The sequence below is a fragment of the Aedes aegypti genome, chromosome 3, assembly GCF_002204515.2.
Source record: "Aedes aegypti strain LVP_AGWG chromosome 3, AaegL5.0 Primary Assembly, whole genome shotgun sequence".
NCBI lineage: Eukaryota > Metazoa > Arthropoda > Insecta > Diptera > Culicidae > Aedes > Aedes aegypti.
This window is the reverse complement of record NC_035109.1, coordinates 218,897,280-218,920,804: the sequence shown is the minus strand read 5'-3', so window position 1 is coordinate 218,920,804 and position 23,525 is coordinate 218,897,280. Positions and strand designations below refer to the sequence as shown.

The 23,525-nt window shown below is 38.8% G+C and overlaps 1 protein-coding gene across 1 annotated transcript in view; it reads right to left on the bottom strand.

Moving 5' to 3' along the window:
• Nucleotides 1-505: 505 nt before the first annotated feature.
• LOC5579851 (sortilin-related receptor) overlaps nucleotides 506-23,525 on the bottom strand; it is a 78,746-nt gene continuing 55,726 nt past the window's right edge. Inside the window, exons 2-14 of the mRNA XM_021850468.1 lie at nucleotides 17,627-17,887; nucleotides 17,390-17,551; nucleotides 8,568-8,691; nucleotides 8,113-8,503; nucleotides 7,772-8,038; nucleotides 4,851-7,715; nucleotides 4,629-4,785; nucleotides 4,283-4,562; nucleotides 3,510-4,217; nucleotides 3,174-3,442; nucleotides 2,458-2,726; nucleotides 2,226-2,394; nucleotides 506-2,159 (exon numbers count right to left, since the gene is read on the bottom strand). Coding sequence (XP_021706160.1) covers nucleotides 1,845-2,159; nucleotides 2,226-2,394; nucleotides 2,458-2,726; nucleotides 3,174-3,442; nucleotides 3,510-4,217; nucleotides 4,283-4,562; nucleotides 4,629-4,785; nucleotides 4,851-7,715; nucleotides 7,772-8,038; nucleotides 8,113-8,503; nucleotides 8,568-8,691; nucleotides 17,390-17,551; nucleotides 17,627-17,887 — 6,237 coding nt within the window. The 3' untranslated portion in view covers nucleotides 506-1,844. The remainder of the gene's footprint in view (nucleotides 2,160-2,225; nucleotides 2,395-2,457; nucleotides 2,727-3,173; nucleotides 3,443-3,509; nucleotides 4,218-4,282; nucleotides 4,563-4,628; nucleotides 4,786-4,850; nucleotides 7,716-7,771; nucleotides 8,039-8,112; nucleotides 8,504-8,567; nucleotides 8,692-17,389; nucleotides 17,552-17,626; nucleotides 17,888-23,525) is intronic.

The following is a 23,525-nucleotide window of genomic DNA, read 5'->3' as shown; positions in this document are numbered from 1 at the left end:
AAGTTACTCACATATTTTTCTTAACATTGTTTCATAGTTTTGTAGGTCAATGTATTTAGCCTATGAAATTCGAACAAGAATGTTTTGAATTGTTTTCAATATCTAGACTTCACAATACTTTATTTTAATAGACATCCCCTATCACATAATGCAGCTCACAATCTTCCGAACAAACCAAGCATTTTTTTTTTTAAAGACACTGACACGGTAAAGCATTTCAGATGAATGATACATCGGCTTTCGACGTTTTTGTGATTTCTTAAACTTGATGAAGAAGTTCAATCCCTTAAAACCCCACGAATCCCTAACACCCCATTTTACGGTAATAAAAAACTTTTCTTATATGCGTGTTATGAGTCAAGACTTAATCCAAAAATAAAATCATTTTGATTTCCGAGCTACGAAAAAATACACAAAATTCCAAAGTGTACCCCGTCTAAAGGCGGGGCTGGGTATTAGAGGGTTAACTTTAGGGTTGTGATATAAAGTAAGTTCGCGAACAATATTAGTCTTCCAAGATTATGTTTTATGATCACGTCACATCATTGATCAGTTTTATGGATCATGAATTGTTACATTACAATCATTATTGAATTATTATATATTCTTTCGCTACTTATATTTATTTTCACCGTTTTGGAACCACTCACAATAATAAAGGAAAACAACCAGATCAAATAGCAGGAAGATTTGCGTAGGAAAAATAATTATGGAACTTTTTTTTCTCACCATTTGGATACTCCACTCAATGTTTACCTTCTCATTTTACTTCATTCTACATCAAATTTTAAACAAAAAAAATCACGAGGAAAAACACAGTTCAAACGCTTGCGAATACCTTGGTTTGTTATCGTTTAGCATGCATAGTAACTTATTGTAATCGTTATCATTATCAACTATCATTAATCTTTGTCTTTACTGTTTCTTCCATTTTAGCACATTTTACGAAACCCTAGCGGTTCGAATTATAGACTTTAAACAGAATTGCTTTTCCTCGGAAACATTGCTACTCAGTTGTTAAAGCTACGTGAGATAAGTGAACAAAACTTATGACATGATGTTCCTGAAACATGTTTGGTTTGAGTATGTGAATGTCGATCAAAGAATCTCCATACAAATGCCGTGGACTATATTGTAGACATAGCTATAAGTCATCCAAAATCGTATAATCTTACTCCTAACTGAATGGAGAAAGTGCTGACTTGTGTGTGTGTGTCAACTGAAGCCTCCTGTCAGCGAATCTGTTCTCAATAAAGCTGTATTTCAATGGTCGTTTCTCTTCCTACAATCGCCTAGTGTCTTATCAAATTACACAGTCACTACAAATCTTCTGCATTAATATCTTCATTTTTTTTTATCTCGACAAATATACACACATATAAACGCCACTACTTATTATTTCTTTCTCTGATTTTTTCAGTTGACTCGTTCACTCTGATCTCGATCTCCCCTTGCTTGCTAGTCTTAGTTTGTTTATTTCATTTACTGTATATGATACAAGTAATTTTCTATACAAAGTAAACAACCTCAAAAATGTACAATGGAACTAATTAAATAAACCTATCAAAATAAAACCAACATAAATACACAATTACTAGTCTTTTGTTTGTAGGACTTTAAACTTCGTTAATATTTAAAAAAGTTATATGCAATGTTCACAGACAAAACGAGTCCAGTCTGAATGAACCAGACTCGCGTGTAATAATTTGTTTCTATCATTCTAACTTATTACAAATTTCCTTCCATCTTCAACTAAATGAGCAGAAAGTTGCACAAGCGTTTTTAGTCAATTACTTCTACACTGTTTCTACGCGTAAAAAACTGGAAATGAGTAGTTTACCTACTTACGCGATGACGAGCGGTTCATCATCGGAGAAACTTCGTGGCACCTCTTGATGTTCATGCTCATCGTCATCCAAACTGTCACCAATACGCGTCGCACCCGTTCGTGTATCATAGTGTGAATTGGCGAACCGACTGAACGAAGTCTGCAACCGCCGATGCCTCTGGACCACGTACACCACGGTCAACGCTAGCACCAGTGCTATTATGGTAGGCACAATCCATAGCCACGCACTGGAGAAGGAAGACTCCTGCACGAGGCCTTGGAAGTTGTGCTTCGCAAAGTATTCCGTCTCGACAATGTCCGAAAAATATCCCTGAAAATAAAAGTTTTCTGATATAGATACCGTAATCTAGATTTTGCAGGTAACAGGTAATATTACATCCACTGTTTTCAGTCTCACGCCGATTGTGAACATGCTGTCTAATGGCACCGCAACAAGGCGATCCGGGTTAATAAGTAATGGCGGTTCTTTTCCATCTAATGTCGCCAAAGGTGGAATCGTCGTATTAATTCCCTTTCCTTCATATACTACCGCTTGGTAGGTGAACCTGGCAAAAGAGAAGTATACCTTTAGTTTGGTCATAAACAAGATCTGTTGCATAATCTCTTACGGAACATCCTTGAAGTCGATCACCGGCTTCCAGTAGACGACGTAACTGCCGTTAGCTTCTGGCCAAACCTGCAACCGCGTGGGAGCCGGTAGAGGCGCAGAATAGGCAACCGCTGATACCACTTGAGCATTGGAAACGTTGGTCGAAACTGAAATCTCGTAAGCAGCACCACGGGGAATACTGCGGAACACGTGCACCAGGGTTTTGTTTGCCGATGACGGCACATTCACCGACGATGTGATATTCTTCGTAAGCTCTCGAACGGTTATCTGTGGGGGGAAAATTAAGAAATATGGAGAACTGTTGAAGTGCGTAGTGTATGTTTTTTTGCCGTCGTAAGACCAGCAAATCAGCCACAAAAAAAAAATAAAAATAAAAATTTATTTATTATCTAGATAAGCAAAATATTAGTAAATTTGTTTCTGGATATTTTGAATTGTTTTAAAACACTTTTTTTCCAGTGGCCAAACGATGACAACGACCGCCAGCTAAGGGTTACGTATTCTGCTATTAAGTATGTGTTTGCAGACGATAAAAGTAAGAAATCATTGAAAGTCTCCCCCGTCAACTTTTGAATTTCAATCCTCAGCAAATGCACAGATTATATGACTGAAATTGTTTAAAGATTCAAGAAGCAGCTGGGATCACAAAAACGCATCTTTCCAGCAATGATCGTGCAGGTGGTTACGTCGCCCAAGCGAACATCGGATACTTACAATGTACTTTGGATAACTAGATGACTCCAGTGCACAGCTATGCTTCCACTGGATAATCATTTCTGACGAGTTATGACTAGTTCCGCTAATATCGACGATCAATTCTTTCGGCGGCAATGTGTTGTTGTAGGGGGTATCCAACTTCAGCGGATTGCGTCCCAACGGACCGGGACCGATCGGTCCCACGATTCCGACACTGACGACATACGATTCGCATGGTCGTAGCTTTGTCAATTTGTAGCTGGTAGCAGTCGTGTTAAATCTGGATGCTGTAATCATAAGATTAAATTATTGAATGAGTTTCGTAAGAGAACAATTATTGAAGAAAATGTATACCTTCAAATAATTGATCCATATTTGTGCCGTAATACACGCCGTAGACCAACTTGCCGTAGTTGCCATGCGGTTCATCCCATTCCAACAGTGAATATTCTTGAGTCTGTTCCTTCAAACGGATGTTAATAGCAGGCAACGGTTCTCCGCCGAATTGAATTACCGTTGTTTCATGTCGTCCAACGTACTGTTTCACGTACGCTGCTACTTTAATCAGATATTGTGTGCCTGGTACCATATTATCCAGCGTTACCGAAGAGTTCTTCACCCAAATTGTGTTTAGTAGCGGATACGATTGAGGTAGAATGGGCTGAATCATGTAACCATCAGCACCTTCAACCGGTTTCCATTCCAACGTGACGGATTTCTTGGTTTTGTTTACTTCTTGAATTTTGTCTATTTTCGCAACATTGGATGTACCGTCAAACTTAAGCTGCACCATATTTGAGGATACTGATTCGTGCTTTCCGTTGCGTGCTTTTACCCAGAATTCATAAACTACGTCTGGTTTGAATTCGCTTTCGATGGGATAGCTTGTTTCCGTGGGACCAACTTTAACATTTTGCGCTGGACCAACATTCTTCGACTGCGAACGATAGTTTATAGTGTAACCCTGAAGTTGGCCGTTTACTTCCTTGGGTGCTTGCCAGCTCACTTGAATCCGAGAACCATTGACCTGAACAACAGAAACGTTTAAAGGGGCACTTGGAACTGCAAAAAGTAAATTGTATACAATCTAAAACTTAATATTTAACAGTATGATCGATGACACTTACTTCCTTCACTTGTTGCAATTTCGTAATAGATGTACGGAGGAGTGATTTTGTTTTGGGTTTTCACTCTCACGTATGTTGTCACATTGTACAGGGTGTAAGGTTTCAAATTCGTGAATCGGTAGTCCGTCTCGTTAATCCAATTGCTGACGTTTTTCCACTCCCCGTTGTAATAGATGGAAGGCAAGTATTCCAAGGTAACATCACGCGGTAGGGGAATCCACCAGAAAATCAGGAAGCTTGTTGAATTGAGCGAACGCTCATCAACGCCGATTTGCGTAACCTAACAGATAAAACATGTTGAATTCATCTGTATCAAAAGTTTAAGGATGTTTAATAATGTATGTACCTGATAATGTTTCGTTTTCATTTTTTCGCAGTGATCTTCGTCTGTTCCATCGTAACAATCAGGCTTTCCATCACAAAGAACCATCAAAGCGAAGCATGTATTGTCGCAAGCGAATACACCGGGATTGCTTGTGCAATTGTTTCCGGTCGATGTTGATCTATCAAGAGATAACACATATTGAATGGGTGCATTACAGTTTTACGTCACATTTATAATACTCACGTGCTGGGTTTAAATTTGCAATCTTCGTCGCTTCCATCTGCGCAATCCACTACGTTATTACAATATTTGTCCATTGGAAGACACATGCCATCACTTCGACATTTAAAATGTTTGTTGCTGCATTGCTTTTGCGTTGGGCAATTATCTTCATCTTCACCCTTGGCACAATCCTCATAACCATCGCAGACAAATCTCTTCGAAATGCATACCCCGTTATCACAACGGAATTCATGCAATCCGCAGTTTCGTTCCTTCTTCCTTGTAGGAATGGGTTTTATCGTTGTGCTCGTCACAGGTTGAGTCGAATTACATCCCGTTTCATCAGACTCGTCTCCGCAATCATTGACTCCATCACATTTCCACCAATATGGCACACATTTATCGTTGGCACATTTGAACATCCAATCGTGACAGGAATCTCCCGGGAGGAAGTTAATTCCAGGCTTCTTTGGCACCTCTGTTGATAAACTACAGTTTTTCTCATCACTTCCATCCTTGCAATCCTTTTCTCCGTCGCACTGCCACGTCTTATAGATACACCTCATATCGCTTGCACACATGAACATCCATGGTTCGCATTCCTTTCTACTGCAGTTCGCTTCATCCGATCCATCATTACAATCCTGTTCTGTATCGCAACGCCACAGTTTGGGAATACAAGTGTTTGTCCCATTGCATCTGAACTCGTCCGCTTTACATTCGACGACAGTGGTGCTATTCTTATTACAATTCCTTTCATCAGTGCCATCTCGACAGTCATCTTCTCCATCGCAAAGCCAGCTCTTATTGATACATCGTCCGTTGCCACAGGTAAACTCATCCGACTTGCAAGACGCAGGTTTACAGTTCTGTTCATCAGACCCATCCAGACAGTCGCGGTCATAATCGCATACAAAATACTTCGGTACACATTGTTTGTCGGATTTACACGTAAACATGTATGGTGGACACGGAGGTTTATCCGAAGGACAACCTTCCTCATCCGATCTGTCACCGCAGTCGTCATCGCCATCACATTTGTAAATCAATGGAACGCAAATGTTATTTTTGCAATCGAAAAACTTTGAACCACAGGTGCTTCCGGAGCGAGCACACGTATTGTTGGAAAACGGCGTTCCTCCACCTGGACAAAGACATTGTCCCTGAGCGTTCTTCTCCATGCCATCCGGGCACAAACAACTGTAACCCGAATTCGGCGCACCAACACAAATATGTGAGCACTTATTACCAACCGAACACGCGTTAGATCCTTCCTGAACCGAATGGCCGTAGATTTTCAGGTCCATAGAATTCATCATTTCTTCGGCAATGATATTGATCATGATTCCATGATCCTTGTCCGCAGAGTAAACTGAGTTCATTTTCCAATCATCCCAATACATCAAATCCTTCAGCACTGCTACTGCAAACGGATGGGCAACACGCGAGTCTTGTTGTAGAATCTTGATGAAATTCTTTCCCTCCATGTCACTACTTGCAATGTAATCCTTACTAGCATCTACCCAGTACAACCTTTCGGCGATGTAGTCAATTGTCACACCATTGGGCCAGACAACCTCGGGCTTGGAGAACAATATTTTAATATCGCTACCATCTAAGTTCGCACGCGAAACGGAGGGCTTCAGTGCGTTCCAATCCGTCCAGAACAGATAGCCTTGCAGAGGGTGTACTACAATTCCGCGAGGTTTATTCAAGTTCGGTGCCTCAATTATTGTTCTCCTCATTCTACCTTGAGCAGGTGAGCTAGTCTTCACAGCTTCAATCTTCAATCGCATTCCGTCTACGAAGTACAACATTTCCGAAACCCAATCATATGACATACCTTCCACCGATGACAATCCGGTATCTACCAAAAGCTCCGGCGGTTGATCTCCGTTCAAGCACTGGCGTCCAATCACATCGGTCATGATATCGGCCCAGAACACACAATTATGTTTCATGTCAAACTCAATCGCTATCACGTTTTTCAAGCCAGTCACCGGAAACACTTCCTTAGTTTTATTGTTTAAGTTAATGCGGGAGATCTTATCTCTTTGAGCTATGACCAAAAACTCGTTGCTTTCCTCCATTGGGCATGGAATTGATTGGGGAACATACTGTGATGCCTGTCCCTCAATACAAACATCGCCTTCAATCTTACGGTATCCTTTGGTTCGTTTATAGTACTGTCCAGGCTTACAACTGGTTGGAATCGCATACGGATCATAGTTAGTGATAGTTTTACTTCTTATGCATGGGCTGTTTATCGTTCCGGTTCGACTGAATCCAAAATCACAATCAAAATCCCAGCGACTACATTTGCAGATTTCTTGTCGAATCGGTCGTTCATAATCGACTCCATTGTAACAATTGGCATGTGGCTTTCTACGCTGGTACGTCTCCTGTAGTCCTAGAATGCACGGCATTAGCGTTGCGTTCGTTCCGGGTGCCCAAAACTTGTAATCATCTTCGGTACAATTTGAAGTGAACGCATTCTTTAGGTCCACTTTAATAATGAGCCACCTATGCTCTTCCTGTTCCGACCCAAACAGGGTGAATATAGTTGTGTTAGTATCCGGTTCGGTCATCAATCCGTAAACTTTCAAGTTCGTCGAATGGAAGTCCGTAGACATCCACTTTTCGCCTTCATCAGTAGAGTACAGGATTTCATTCGTCTCACCCTTGGACTTGAAATATTTCACCGCAACTAGAATTCCTCCGTGGTCACCCATGTTGAAAAAGTGATAATCCTTTAGAATCTGCTTCCACGTTAGACCACCATCGCGAGAAATGTACACACCAGGATGTCCTTTAAGTGATTTGCCAACAACACCGGAAGCCATGATAACTCCAGGGGCCGACTTCGAACTCATGATGCTCACCGATCTGGAAGTGAACCCTTAGTAGGAGCGATAATTTCGACTATGACAATACCAACATACCTTGTTACCGGATATAAAGAACTGAACTTCTGGGACAGGTGCAAACTACAATCCTTGGCACAGTTGTTGATAGGCAATCCGTCATCATCTGTCGTTGGCGCAGTTATTGATCGCCAAGTAGCACCATGATCGAACGTAATGAGCGACACCAATGCATCAGGGGAAATGGTTTCGCTCAACGGTATACGATTGATTTTCGATGCAATGTAAATTCCACGCAATCCTTCCACCTTGTACAAATCCGTGAATGCACCATCAGAAGATTGACTGAAAGGAATTAAATTGATTTTATTTTCATACTCTCTGAAGCAAACACAACCACGAACGTAATAAATACTCACACTAGCCAACTCGACCGCCAATTCAGTTCTGGTACATAGGTGAAGACGTTCTCCAGGCTGGGTACGAACTTGATTTCTGTCATGTCCGCGTTTGTCTCCGACACATATAAATGCGAGATCCGTTCCGTATGCACCACAGAGATCATAATCCGCCGTCCGTCAACGTCGGCCACATGGTAACCCTTCATATCCAATTCGGTCTGGAAGTCTGCCTTGACAAACTTCCCTCGCTTGTAGGAAATAAGTAGTTGCGTACTGTTCGGCAACCGCTGCGAAGCGAACATGAAATCTTTCTTTATATGGAAATCTTCCACTTTTTCTATTAAAACGTTGAACTGATTGCTGTTGTTGCGCAGAGTGGCTGCATTATAGAAAATAACGGAAGATGTATCTGAAATGAAGCACATGGCAGTTTGAACAATTGTTATGAAAGATAACTATTTCAGTTAACTTACTGGTTGGTTCTTTACGCTCAACGTAAAGGTGAATGGGCACTCCTTCACCAGATGACCAAATATAAGACTTTACATAACTTTGCAAAAGTGAGAAGGAAGCACCAAAATCTGTGGAGTAGTAGAGCTGAAAAAAAAAATAGAATTAGAACAACTCTTTGTAAGACAACAATAGTTCACTCCCAAAACCAATGTCGTTAATTCGGCTTCTCTTGAGTTAGAAATATTAATTATTATATTTTTATACATTTTAAAATAATATATTTTTGTCAATATATCTATTATTTAGTCTACAACAGTGGCGCAGTTTGGTTTTTAAGCTGCAGAATGACAAATCGACGATGAAAAATCACAAACCCTCTCTTTCACTAAAAACTTTGTCAAATTAAAATAAATTTCGATTATTTCTTGTTCATGAAGCGAGATTTAGTGATTTCATATCCTACAGCACGAAAACATGTTGCGACAGTTTTCTGTAGTAATGCAAAGAGAGCAACGATAAAGAGAAATCGATGAATGCAGACAATCCCCTGCTAATAATAATCGCAACGTTTCCTACTGCAACTTAAGCCGTTGAAAAATCTTACTCATCGTTGAAAAACTTATTCAAACGTATTCAAGGAACAAAATAGGCGAAGAGACTCTTCAAGAGAGATTAAACGCTATCACTCTAATGTATGTGCATCCAAATATAATTATAAGTGAAGAAACAGTTTTGGATGAAATTTAGAACAAACCACAATGAATAAATATTTTAATCGTTATCAGTACATTTGAATTTCATATGAACTTTTTTAACTATCCATATTAATTCTATTCCATTTTTTTTTTTTTTGAAAATAATAGAATATCCTGTGGAAACGAAGCTTCTTTCATCCGCCACAGTAGTATTTTGGAAAGTTTTGAAAAATTACACCAGTTACAACATAATCCTTTTAACTAGTGGTGTAAGTTCATACAAAAAGTTATGCCTGGAGTGGAAGAAATTTGGAAATGTTGTTTCGTCCTTTGGAGACGTTTGTCCAGAAATTTATTTTTTCTACTTTGATTTTATCGTCCAAAACCCCCCCTAGAGTCAAATCCTGGTTGCGCTACTGGTCTACAAACATGCTTTTGTTGACCCTCTTGTGCATTGAAGTTATTTTTCATTAATTGAACATCTGATAGCATAAGGTATATTTTTCCAATAGTAAGAATAGAGTGAAACTGAAAAACAAATTGATTTTTAGCAGTCCAGCGTGGCTTGAACTCGAGCGCCCTGTCTACCGTCGCTCCAATCAGTCTTGTGAATTTATCAGTGTTTCTCGTTCATTGACTGAAAGCACATTTTTTACGATTTTTTCAGATCGCGGTTAAAACTGCGTTATGGGGATTTTTTTTTATTTCCGTACAAAGTGGGCCGAAGGGTCTTAGATTTTCATGAAACCCACAGGCAGGGCTCATCAATATACGAATAAAAAAAATTGAGAAAAATTCAGGGTCGCTTATTTTCTCGGAAAACTCAGTTGGAATTTTTTTTTCCTCTGACACTAGTTACTTTGAAAAATCATAACTCAAGAACGAAGCATCGTAGAAACAAAGTTTTTTTTATGAAAATGAAAGCAAATTTTCTCAGGAATAAAAAAAAAATATTAACTGGAAAAAGTTTTCCACAAAATGTTCCACCGTTGAGAAAATTTCTAAAGAAAAGCCGGAAAAACTATGCTCCAACTCGTAGAAAATTTCCAAAAAAATATTTTTGAGAAGATAATTTCATAAGCTTTAATAGCGGAAATTTTTGAAATGTACTTTTTTTTCGTTTTTGAGTTATGGCCAATTTTGTAAAAAATGTGCAAATGTGCCATTTTGAGCCTTTTCTTTGAAAAATCATAACTAAAGAAAGAAGCATCGTAGAAACAAAGTTTTTTTTGAAAATGAAAGCAAATTTTCTCAGAAATAAAAAAAATATTAACTGGAAACAGTTTTCCACAAAATTTTCCACCGTTGAGAAAATTCGTAAAGAAAAGCCGGAAAAACTATGTTCCAATTAGTGGAAAACTTTCAAAAATATATTTTTTGAGACGGTAATTTCATAAGCTTCAATCGCTGAAATTTTTGAAATGTACTTTTTTACGTTTTTGAGTTATGGCCAATTTTGTAAAAAATGTGCAAATGTGCCATTTTGAGCCTTTTCTTTGAAAAATCATAACTCAAGAAAGAAAATTAAAAAAAAATAATAATAATAATCTTATTTGTTCCATAGAAAAGAAAGAATCCCTTTTCAGTGTAATGAAAAATTGAGGCAGAAACCTTTTTTTTCAGTTTTTCTTAGCGGTGTAATTTTTCATGAAAAATATCATCCATTCCGACTTATACTTCATTAAAACCAATCCCATTTGCTTTCATTTTCATAAAAAAAAACTTTGTTTCTATGATGTTTCGTTCTTGAGTTATGATTTTTGAAAGTAGGTAGTGTCAGGGGAAAACAAAAAATTCCCAACTGAGTGTGAAGCCAATAGGCGACCCTGAATTTTTCTCAATTTTTTTTATTCATATATTGATGAGCCCTGCCTGTGGAAAAAGTTTCATGAAAATCTGAGTCCTTTTGGTCCAAACCCGTACGGAAATAAAAAAAAATCCCCTTATCTTAAAAAAACGACTTGAAAACTATTTGCAGGCATTTTTATGATACAAAACGAGGTACTAAAAATGTTTATTTTTAAACAACGATTTTTTACGAAATACGTTGGACGACGTAAATAAATGTGTACTAATTCAACAATATGGATACATATCATATTTTAACCTGATTTCTAAAAGTTAAACAGAACTCGTTCATTTTAACTACTAACTTGAAGCCTTGAAAACAGATCATTTGCCAAAATTAAAACAGCAGTTTTCTACCGAAAGTTTATTTCTAAATTTCATCTAATTTTAATCAATTATGATAAATCAGTTTCTCGGAAGCATTTGTTTCGTACAGTCGTAACTGTTTTGCCTCACTCTCGTACGGTATACTGACTGGTTACAATCGCCGTAAAATAACCAGCATATCAGTTTTTCGCGTTCGCGTCGAAACATTTTCGATTTTTCAGTCCAACGCGGTTCGTTTTGCTCACTGCTGTTGCTAAGAGAATTACCGCTGGATTTTGCTTGGTAATCTCACCCTGCCCTCTCGGTCATGAAACCGAGATGGGACTTTCTCATTCATGGGACGTACAGTTCCCGAATGGATGGACCCGCATAACGTCCATGATCCACTGACAATTCTCTGACTGCAACCTGTTGATCCAGCTACTTTGCCAACAAGTCCGACCATAGTTAGTCTATCCGTAAAGGAGTGCTGCGGACTGATTGAGGGTGCTTTCCCCGAAAACCGTGGAACTCGCTATGCTCAGAAAGTTAGGAAACCTGAACAAGTAGCAAAACTTAAATCTTTGAAAGAATAATCATTTAATGCTTGGAATTCGGACATACCAAGCGGCGTTGTAACAGAAAGAAATCTGTGGCACTTGCGCTGGTGAGCACGAACTGGTCCAAGGAATAGCCTGTCGGCTCACACCCCTTTGCCCAAAATGCAAGTCTTCCGATCACTCTGCATCGAGTAAGTAAAAAATGACCAGTTTATGTGGCCGAAAACCAAATAGTAAGGATTCGAGTGGATCTAGGACGTATGATGCGGCTAAAAAGCACTACCAGCAAAGACAAAACTCTGCACGAGCTGATCAAACTGGGAACTCCAGTAACGGCTGCAACCAGGAAATCTCGAAGCGATTGGCAGAAAAGGAGGTAGGTTTAAACAAAAGGGATGCAGAAATGGAACAGCAGAAGGAAGAATGGAACAGAAAACTACAAGAGCAGCAGATCATGGCGGATCGACTGCAACATAACCTCAACATGTATAAAAACCTTCACCGGACGACAAACTCGCAGCGCAATGAAGTTACCCAGAACTACAACTCACTGCTCCAGAAAACCGAAAAAGCCACCGAAACAATGGACCCGCGAACCGCAGAATCTAGTAGCTCAACCAAGTCGAACAGTAAAGACTACCAACAGCATAAACAAGGCAAACCCCGTAAAAATTGCAGCCGAAGTCAAAACCCTCGCCGTAATTCTAGAGGAAACAATTCAAGGAGCAGATCGAAAATCAGACCACCGTCACATCCCGCCGGGCAACTTTGACAACTCGTCAGACGGTGATCCTTCGATGCAAAATTAAACCGTTACTACCTTGCACATTAACAGCACAGTGCAGTGCATTTTTCTTTCAAACAACGCAATGGCCACCTTCACACCAAAAGATGTAGTAAACAATGTTGACAACGAGAATATGTGCATTAGATACCAACAGACAAGCAAACAACCCACACTTCATGAATACCTATCGAAGATGTACGACAATCAACCCCCAACAGGGACCAAGAACGGAAACTGTGTGAAACGAATGTCAGACGCCCTGAGTAGTCGGGACACCTCTGGTGCGGAAGCCATACTACCACCGGAACTATTGGACAACCCTCGGCACACAATGGAATCTTTCATTCCCGGGACGCAGAGGCTCTAACCTCGTTCCCCGGCCTTTTCATTGCCGTCTCCTCAACAATCTGGCGGACTTAGAGATACTTGTCAAGAAAAAAACTAGCAATCCAAGAAACGCACAAAGTTAATATTGAGATTTGAACCAATGTCTGCAAGGGCAATTCACATTGATTTTTAAGCATGGAAAAAATGTGTATCAATCGGTAGCGCACGGTATCAACAGATCGGTACATTTTTCACCAATCAAGCTGTATACAAATCTTCAAGCAACAGCCGCACGCATTGAAGAGCCTTTGTCGGATATCAGTTGTGAGCATCCTTCAATGCCGTGAAATACCGGAATTAGAATCAGAACTACAGAAACTGCTTCACCAAATTGACGAACCACGACTAATCCTTGAGGACTTTAATAGCCATCATGCCCTTTGGGGCTCGTGCGTTCCCGATTCCAGAGGAATCATCTGTGCTGGAGTGGCTGAAGACAATAATTTAGTCGTACTAAACGATGAAACTCCTACTTTTACGCGAGAACTGACGCAAACGGCGATCGATGTTTCATTCGCCAGTAGAGAAATTACCAATCGATTGCAATGGTCCTGCCTCGAGGACCCTATGGTAAGTGACCACAGCCCTATACTTATCGAAATCAACGACAAGCCACCCGAGACCTCTCGTCGTCCGCGTTAGCGGTGCGAGCAGCCAGGTTGGGCCGCTTTTGAAATGAAGCAAGCCTTGATGCAAATAATCCTTACAATCTCAGCGAGCTCACCACCTCAATCTTTGATGCTGGTAAAGGCGCAATACTTAGGACAAGTTCCACGCCCGGTCGTAAAGCACTTCACTGGAGGTCTCCAGAGGCTCGAGCATCAGTCAAAGCTAAAAGAAAAGCATTGAGAGCCGCGAAAAGGCTGGACCATCCAAGCAAAGAAACAATGGTGTCAGAATACCGTAAAAAGACGAACGAATGTAGGCAGATCATCAGAGATGCGAAACGCAGAATAAGAGAAGAATTTTTCGACGGAATCAACAACGACCAGTCCACTACTGAACTGTGGTTCAAGATAAACTCTCTTAGCGGAAAAAGAAGATCGAAGGGAATTGGTATTCGTGACGGAAACGGAACCTCCAGTGACCCTACAGTGGTAGCCAATAAACTCGCTGAATATTTTGCCAGTCTTTCGGCCATAAGCAACTATGATCAGGCGAAAAAATGTATCTACAACGTCGCTGGAAACTGTCCTCATTCCTCAAGATGCTTTCGCCCTATCAATAAACCAACCATTCACCATGATGGACCTCTCTTTTGCCCTAGCCAGCGGCAAAGGTAAATCCGCTGGTCCGGACGAAAAGGGGAATCCCTTACTGAAACACCTAACATACAGAGCAAATTAAGACTGGACCTTGTGGGCCTAATTAAGACTGGAATTGTGGGCTTCGTAATCGTGCGGTTAGCGGCGTCAGTCGTTTAGGCGTATTGTGCTATGGAGTGTGAGTTCGATTCCCGCCCCAGTCGGAAAAAAAAACTTTTCGTCAAACGAAAAATTCTTCACTGGTCCATTGGTCGTTTCGTGTGTCCGTTGTTTAATGTTAGTTATGTTCAGTCTGTGCAGCTTATGGCTGAAGACGGTGTAAATTGTCTTTTGTTTTACCCTAGACCATTTCCCACAACAATGGAGGTACAGCCTGATCATTCCTATACCAAAAATTGGATCATCATCGACTAAACCGAAGGACTACAAGTCGATTTCACTCACGAACTGCGTTTGTAAAGTTACTGAATGTATAGTGAATCGAACAGTTACCCCGACTTCCTTTAAAACAAACCTGTTGGATCCAAGACAACATGCTTTTCGAAAAGGTTTCGGAACAGGAACCTATTTCGCCTCCCTCGGCCAAGTTTTGCATGATGCTTTCCAGGCTGGTCAGTTACCGGGCAGTTTTGATAAATTATCGATTCTTACTAGAGGGCCGTAGCCGTTTCCAGCTAAGTGGCACTCTAGTATCCAACAGAGCAGCCTAATTATGTTCAAAATTAAACGGCAATTGACTCAAATCCAAGACGAGTAAGGATATCCTTTTTTTAATGTTACAATGTGGCGGGTTATAGTTTTACAAACAATTTATTTATTTACTCTAACTCAAAGTTTATGAATTTGATTATCAAATTACTAATTCATCTATTGCATGCGTTCAAGTTCTTGAAGCAGACTCTCTTTAATGCTATTTAAACTATTGGTTAATTTTAGGTTTGGTGAGAATCTATTCCAAAGTGAAATGCCCCTCAACAACATTGAATTACCATAGTATGATGTTGAATGCTGAGGAATTAATAAACTATTTGTTCTGGTATTCCTAAGGAATTGCAATTTATCAAATAAATATGGTGGCTCCTTAGACTTGATTAGTCTGTACATTTGTATACAACTTCTAAATGCATGGAAGTTGGCAAAATTACATCCGATTAAAGAACTTTGAATTTGTAAAACACTGGAATATCTCGATAAATTATATACATATCTAATACACGAATTTAATGCAACTCTTAGTTTATTGAGTGAAACACCAGATGCATTGCTATAAACAAATTCGCCGTACATGAAATGCGGAAGTATTAACGACTTAAAATGTTTGATTTTTGTTTGAGATTTCAAAATGCCCGCTCACAGTATTTAACCTTTTGAGTGAACCGTATATGTTTCCACATTGGGAATTGATAAAAGCATCCCATGATAAATTGCATGTAAAGATAATCCATAGATTATCTAGTTTGTCGTAAAATTCTACTCTTTGACCATCGAAATAAAGCTCTGGTTCTACGGGAAAGTTTCTTAGTTTTGATATAATCATAGCTTTTGTGTTTGACGGATTTACAGCCAACACATTATTTAACAATCATTGGAGGATGCAATTCAAGTCATGATTAATCTTTCTAACTATTTCAGCCATACTAAAATTACCGGTAACACTAAAATAGATCATGGGCGGATAAGTGAACCGAGTGAACCGAAAAAAAACGCAAAGTTAATAAACAAGTATTTGTATATTCAGAAAACTGAAGGAAAAATCAAAAATATCCTGAGCTATACCGGTAATCGAACCCAGCATGGATTCCGGCCTTCCTTAGCCGAGTGGTTAGAATCCGCGGCTACAAAGCAAAGCCATGCTGAAGGTGTCTGGGTTCGAATCCTGCTCGGTCCAGGATCATTTCGTGATGGAAACTTCCTTGACTTCCCTGGGCATAGAGTATAATCGTACCTGCCACACGATATACAAATGCAAAAATGGCAACTTTGGCAAAGAAAGCTCTCAGTTAAGAACTGTGGAAGTGCTCATAAGAACACTAAGCTGAGAAGCAGGCGTAATACCAAGAAGAAGAAGAAGATTGATTAGCTTTAAAGCTGCGGATGTTACCTCCTAAATAAGGAATGCCTCCGTGCAAGATCTTAATATAACCCGATTTTATCGCTTCCTACGTTCCACAGCGTAAGACCTCCCTTAGCTTTGTGATTATTGCCGGGACTATGACACAATGACATGCTGAAAATATCTGGGTTTTCGTTGACTTCAAATGATACGAATTCAAAATGCCAACTTTGGCGAAGAAAGCTCTTAGTCAATAGCTGTGAAGATACTTTTAGAACCCTTAGCCAAGAAGCAGTCTTTGTCTCAGAGGGGATGTAATGACAACAAGAATCAAGTTAAAGAATGAATCACATTTCTGTGGCACGGTAGGACCTCCCTTGAAGAATATTTTCTCTACCCGAAACTGCAGCATCGGCATATCATTCCGATTTGTATACACACATAATTCCAGGAATTAAACCAACATACAGTGTATGTGTATTTCGATACTGGATTGGTGAAGCAAAAAATAATAATCACATTTCAGATTCGGGCCATTCCAGTTGAACGTTTTATGAGTCACGATTTGCTGATAGTGAAACATAAACAAAATCCACGAGAATGTACTGTTGCAAACTTGGAAGCGATCAGCGCAACTATATTTTTGTGTAGCTCATCATTTTGCATATGATTCCCGGTCGACACAACGATTGATGTGATACGATCATGATTCATTCGTTATAGCATTCCGATTAATGCAATGAGTAATATGTTGATAGCATTTTTTTTTAATTACGCATATGATGTGGTTTCAATAGATAATTACCCACAAAGAATGTGGTATGATTAACTAATTGTGAAATGAAATCAAAACTTTTCGTAGTAGGTACATTGCGTAGCAGAGCAAATTATTATATTGTGAGACATACTCAACAAAACATTCTGCATCGTTAAACACTTACCTTGCGTTCTGGATCTTTCTTGTCAAGAATGAGCATCATTTTAGTATCCGCCTCGTAAAAAGTCACATCGGAAGGTGTAAAATTCAGCATTCGAACCGTTACCGATTTACCATAATCTTCGGAGGTAAATATTGCTTTATTTCTTGGATCACTGAAGACAATCTGTAAAAACAAATCATGATTAATATTTTGAATCGCAATATAGGTACATACTAGGTATTTAAAATAATGTCTCACCGTATTAAACTTTGGATGGGTGAAAAACTGCTCCACAGTTGAGTTTACCACAGTACCGTTAATGTTCAGCGCAAACATCTCTGTTTGATCGTCAAAAGTGTCTCCGTAGTCTTTAGACACAAATATTCTCGATGGTTGAGGGGGCGGCGCTTTGGCATCGTTGTCAGCTGGAGGCTCACGAGCCAGGCAAATCATTACGCTTGTCCCTTCGCCCAGCCAATGCACAATCAGTTGAGCATGCGAATCGTTCAATTTGTTCACCTGTAATTTAAAGCAAAAATAGAAACATGCTATTAGGCCGATATTTTGAAGTAAATAATTACTCAGCATTCATCTACTGATAACGGTGCAAATTAAATCTATGACTTGCTACAATACCCAAACGATAGCGAATCGTGAGCAATAAAGTCACGCGATACATTTCTCATCGAAAAATTTTCACGGTCAACCAAAGGCGAGACAGGAACAGGAAAATAAAAGAAAGATTGATCACTAAAACGAAGCTTCAAGACACAGCTGGAAGATGTTTAGTTTCATTGAAAAAAATAGCAATAGGTATACATTCATCGGCAGACGAAGGCAGTGCCAGTGAACAGGCTCTGCAGTAGCCGGTTCAATCAGGTTTTGTTAGAGAATAATGCTATCGGATGTAAACAAACTATTAAGTGGTAAGCATCGTGGAAATCAAAATGAACCGTTTGGGGGGTTAGATATTTGCATAACATCTTTTATAATACATATAAAGGGTTATCATTAACACAACAACTCTTTCGCGTGTATCAAGCACCTAATTATGAAATCGATTAACGATTCTAAAAACCATGCGGATTGCATTACCGAACAGCGAAATATATGTGTCAATATGGTTTAATATTCTAAAGAAACTATATTTGTAAAATAGAGAGCAAAATCGTGAGTTTTGACATTTACCGATCTACACCAATTCATAAACGTTTTACTCCAGATGTTTCAATCGCTTTTCGTAAAATGATTGAAATGGTAACTTAAAAGTGACTTCAAAGTCACATTTTTTTCAGAAAAATAACAAAAGTATGCGTCTATGCATACACATATTTCAAGTTCAGTTTCAACCTTCAGTTGGAGATATTTTTAGCCCTTATTAATCCGGTACAAAACATGATTGCTCTCAAAGTCTTGTTTTTAGAAACAAGGTCATCTAAGTATAATTGCTTTGAATTGAACCAACACGAACACTGCAAACTTAAAACACTATTGGCAATACCATAGATACTGGTCTCGAAGCCATTTAGTGTCTGTCGATACTTCTAGTGGCTAATAACTTTGAAAGAAAAAGCACGAAACAAATCCTGCATATTTTTATGTCCATACTACCCAATAAAAATTAAATATACAATAATTTATAATCAACCTTGTTATGCCCAACCTTTTATACCCAATAAAAATAATCAACCTTGTTATACTGGTACTTCGTGCCGCCGTTCCCAGGAAAGTCTTAGGGCACGATCTTAAAATGTTTGGGAACTCCTTATCGCAGGAATCAAAGAACTATTTGTAAAATACAGTATCTATTACACCACCATGACGTACAAAATACCAAAATTATGAATGCAATCTGGGCCATGATTCCACCAGCAGTATAATTTGCACCCCATTCAATTGTTCGAATGTAATATATCCAGCATAGTGAACAACGAAACGCACTACTTTATGAGGGCTCAGATTTCCAACGCCTATGATGCATCACACTATATTCTCTTCAAGTAGGTAAATATTGTGTCCAGCATGCAGCGTCTGAACAACGACAGATTTCACCCAATTATCGTCAATTGTCTCATCTGGGATATCAGTGTTTAACACCCAAGCCGTCCCAATGTCCGCGATGCGTCACTTCAAATTCTCCTTTCTGTTCCTAAAGCCGAAAAATGCTTAACAGCAGTCAGAGGAAATGAATTATCAACGCCGCCCGCACTTCCAACCAGATTCACGGTGGGTTGTGTATTCATAGCGGCATGTTTTATTCAGGGAAAGTCCCTTCGGGAAGTTGATGTGGGAATATAACTAAACCATAAGCATAGATGGCCGTACAATTCGTAGTTGCTACTCCGTGATTAATCAGATCAATCGGAATTGCACAGAGTGGGGCTTGGGATTAGTGAACCATTCTCAATGTGTACAATTCGAGAAGCCAACGTTTAAAAAGTTAATAACGGCGCCGACCATGTCCTTACGGTCATCGGGGAAGGGAAGAAAAGTTGGTGTGACATTCATTGTTACTAGATACCGTCAAACGGGGTAACTTTCTAACAGGGGTGAAACTTGCAACACTTCGACATGTTACCGAATTGTCGTTTCGGTCTGCCTTGAGTTAAATTATTATAATTTATTCCGCCATTTATTGACCTTAGATATACAACAGAAGATTTTGGCGAGGATTTGGGTATTGTTTCTTTTTTGGTTGGTTTGCTGGAGGTGAAAATCATATTACACGTTGGATTGTATGAAATTAGTGCTGAAAAACGTTCCTCGTACAACACAAACGGTAGAAATATGTAATTGGAGGTATTTACTATCAGTTACTGTACTTAGTAGTGTACAAATCGACAATATAAAAGTTTTGATATTTTGATGGTTAAACACTATAAAAATTCAAAAACGTTTTTGATTACCCTTGTGGGGTAACTTGCAACAGCAATTTTGATCTCAATTGTTTGATATTTTTTCGCTTTTTGTTATCGAAAACACATGAAAAGGCAAAATAGGGTCCTAAAGCCCTGTCCCAATTTTAGTGCCAAACGCTTAAGTTCAGGCCAAAAACACATGTTTACTCAATTTTCTAATGTTTTCCGTTGGTTTAAGCTCAAAAAACATTTTTTTAGATTTTGTCACATCCTTTGGCTTAAACTCAAATATTGGGTGTATTTTGATTTCCGTGTCCCTTACGAAATGTCAGATAGGAACAACCCCAGTGGTCGAACTAAACCCCTGTGGTGTTTTTGTCGACTAAGCGAACGTCAAACATGATCAAAAGTGTCAAGGTTCATTTATGGACCAAATTTTTAAATTAAAGTTTAAACATGATATAGCCATTATTTGAGCGGGAAAAATTGCTAAAGTAGTTACAGTAACATGCTTTTTCGTGTTATTAAAAAAAAACAAGATTTCATTAAAAATTTTAGGACCCAATTGAACGTACATTTGTTGAATAGCATTAAAATTTTTGCAGTTCATTCAATTCAATACACATTTAATACTAAATATTAGTAAATTTACATAAATCACATTATTATTAGATTTAGTTTTATTTTCTTCATGAAAATAAAGAATAATTTTAAAGACCTGTATAAAAATTAACTTGCCACTGGGAACGTTCTGCATGAAATATGATGAAAGTTATGTCAAAACATCAACCGATAGCATTTTAAGACGCTCTGTAGTACGTCGCTTTGATTTAAATTTGTTTAAAAATAAGTTATGTGAAGTATAACCTAAAATCCAATTGTATTTGTAGAAAAGTTGCATTAAAACGTTTCAATGGCTTCCCAATAACTTTAAGACTTATGATACCCTAAAATTTCCCCGTGTGTACACCCTTTGCAATGCCAATGGAGTTTTCAAGGGAATTGATATATTACTCATAATTTAATCAATAATAGTTAGTTTTTTTAAGGGTAGAGTAACCTGTTTCTGATTATCAGCATGCTTTTACTGAAGACAATTATTAAATAATCATTAGAACACGATATAGGTTAAGTTTTTAATAGTTTACTTTAGGTACCATTGTACGTTGCATGTTACCCCACATCAGGGGTAGCATTGAAAATGTATATTTTTCGTCTTTCCTGATCACAGAAAACCAAATACTGACAAAATTAATACCGCATGGTATTCTTTAGGTGGCGATTAGGGTACCTGATGGTTTTTGTCTTATCTGTGAACTCAAATTTTTCATCTATATATAGCTTTAAAGTTGAAAATTGTTGCAAGTTACCCCGTTTGACGGTACCGAGATCACCTTTGCATCTCCATGATTGTCAAAAGAAGAGATTTTCGTGAAGGGAAGGGATAATAAGTTACATGTTCAGGATTACTTTGATAAGTAATGTGATCCAAGCAACCTACACTTATCTAGACCTACTTTATGTAAATAAATGCTGTTCTATTTGAAAAAGATCGCAGTAGACAGCGCGTGCGAACGGTTGTGTTTAAAATTGATCTGTCACGTTTTCATTGTCTCCGCAAAATATTAGATTAGGCTGGTGTAGTTTTAGAAAAAGTGCCTAAGCGGAAATGCAACGGTTTATTGCACGAGGTCTGCTGGGCAGTGCTTTGTGAAAGCCCAAGCAGCAATTGAAGAAGCATCGAAGCCAAACTTCAAATTTTCAGAAGCGTAGATCTGGACAGCCGGACAGTGGATCGGACTGAGGGCTTGGTCGATTGGTAACTCGTTGGTAGAAACCAATCGATTAGGTTTTCAGCTTGAACCGCTGTGTGGTTCTCTGATTTGTGCTCTTGAGGGTTTGAGTTTTGGCTTCGGAGTTGTGTGTGGTCTTTTGATTCCATTGCATGCTCCTGTGGGGTGAGTGATGGAATCAAGACCAGTCGTGTTCGGTCCGCGTGGTACGAGTGCGAAAAAAGAATCGCGTTTCTCAGTTAGTCCGTATGCAGTAACTAAAGCTGGTGAGCACGTTTCATGCTTTTATTTCAAAACTGTAAAATATGTATGGCTACGTTAAATCGATACAATGGTGGGACATAAATATGATTTTTCACCAAACTATCAATGGTTCGTCACTGTGAGTGTCGGCATAAATTCTTATTCATAAATTATTTACTTTTGACAGATTTTTTTCTTTCATAACTAGTTTCTTGTAATTAAAACAATGATTTATTCAAAAAGAAACTTTGAACTGTAAGTGTCGGCATAAGCGAGTTCTGTGATGGTCCAGGCAGTCGAGTTTTTATTTCTTTTCATATCGGTGGAATATGGTAGCACATGTTTTCGTCCTGTCAGGTTGTAGTAGGCTGTCTTAATATTCCCTACACAGGTGTAGTAATGTTGCGTTAAGCTATTTGTTCAATAAGCTTTGAGAGATTCGTCACTGCAAGTGTCAAAATTTTTTTTTTCTACTTTATTATTTTTCATATCAATTGAAATATTATATTTAAAAGCATGTTTATATCTCGACAAAAATTGTATATCATGGTCTAATCGCTTATCATAGTGAATCCTGTGACCCAACGATCCTTCCCATTAATAAACATCCCTCCCAGTTACCTTTGTGGAGATGCAGAGCCGAGCTTCTAGTTGATTCTTTGTGCATCTTTACTGACTTCGGTCAATCGCGGAATAGCAACCATTGATATATGTAGTCAGTCTAAGTTAAGCTAATCTAATCTATAAACAGTGCCGTAGCGTGCGGTTGGCCAGGTTGGCACCCGCCAAGGGCTCCAGCCTAAAGGGGGCGCCAAAATGCGTGAATCACTCGGTAAAATTCTCAAAGGTGCATATTAGATTAGGGCTTATTATTAGTAACAATTCCAAAGAAAAATAGGACATAATAAAGAAACATACAAAATAGGTTTTGAAAGGCTTTAACAAAATATGCAATAAGTACCGTAAAACGGGGTAACTTTGATAATGCGGGTAACTTTGATAGTGCGAGACCCACAACATATTAAACGAAATAACGAAGTTTCTGTTAACCAGTTTAGCAAAACAAATGCAAAAGTAAAGAGTATTAGTATGACACTTCATGTCAAAGCTATTTTCATTGGAATCAAGTGCATTTGAGGCTTTTTATACGAATATTGAAAATTGACACAATAGGGTCCTAAAGCCCTGTCCCGATTTTAGTGCCAAACGCTTAAGTTTAGGCCAAAAACACATGTTTACTCAATTTTCCAATGTTTTCCGTTG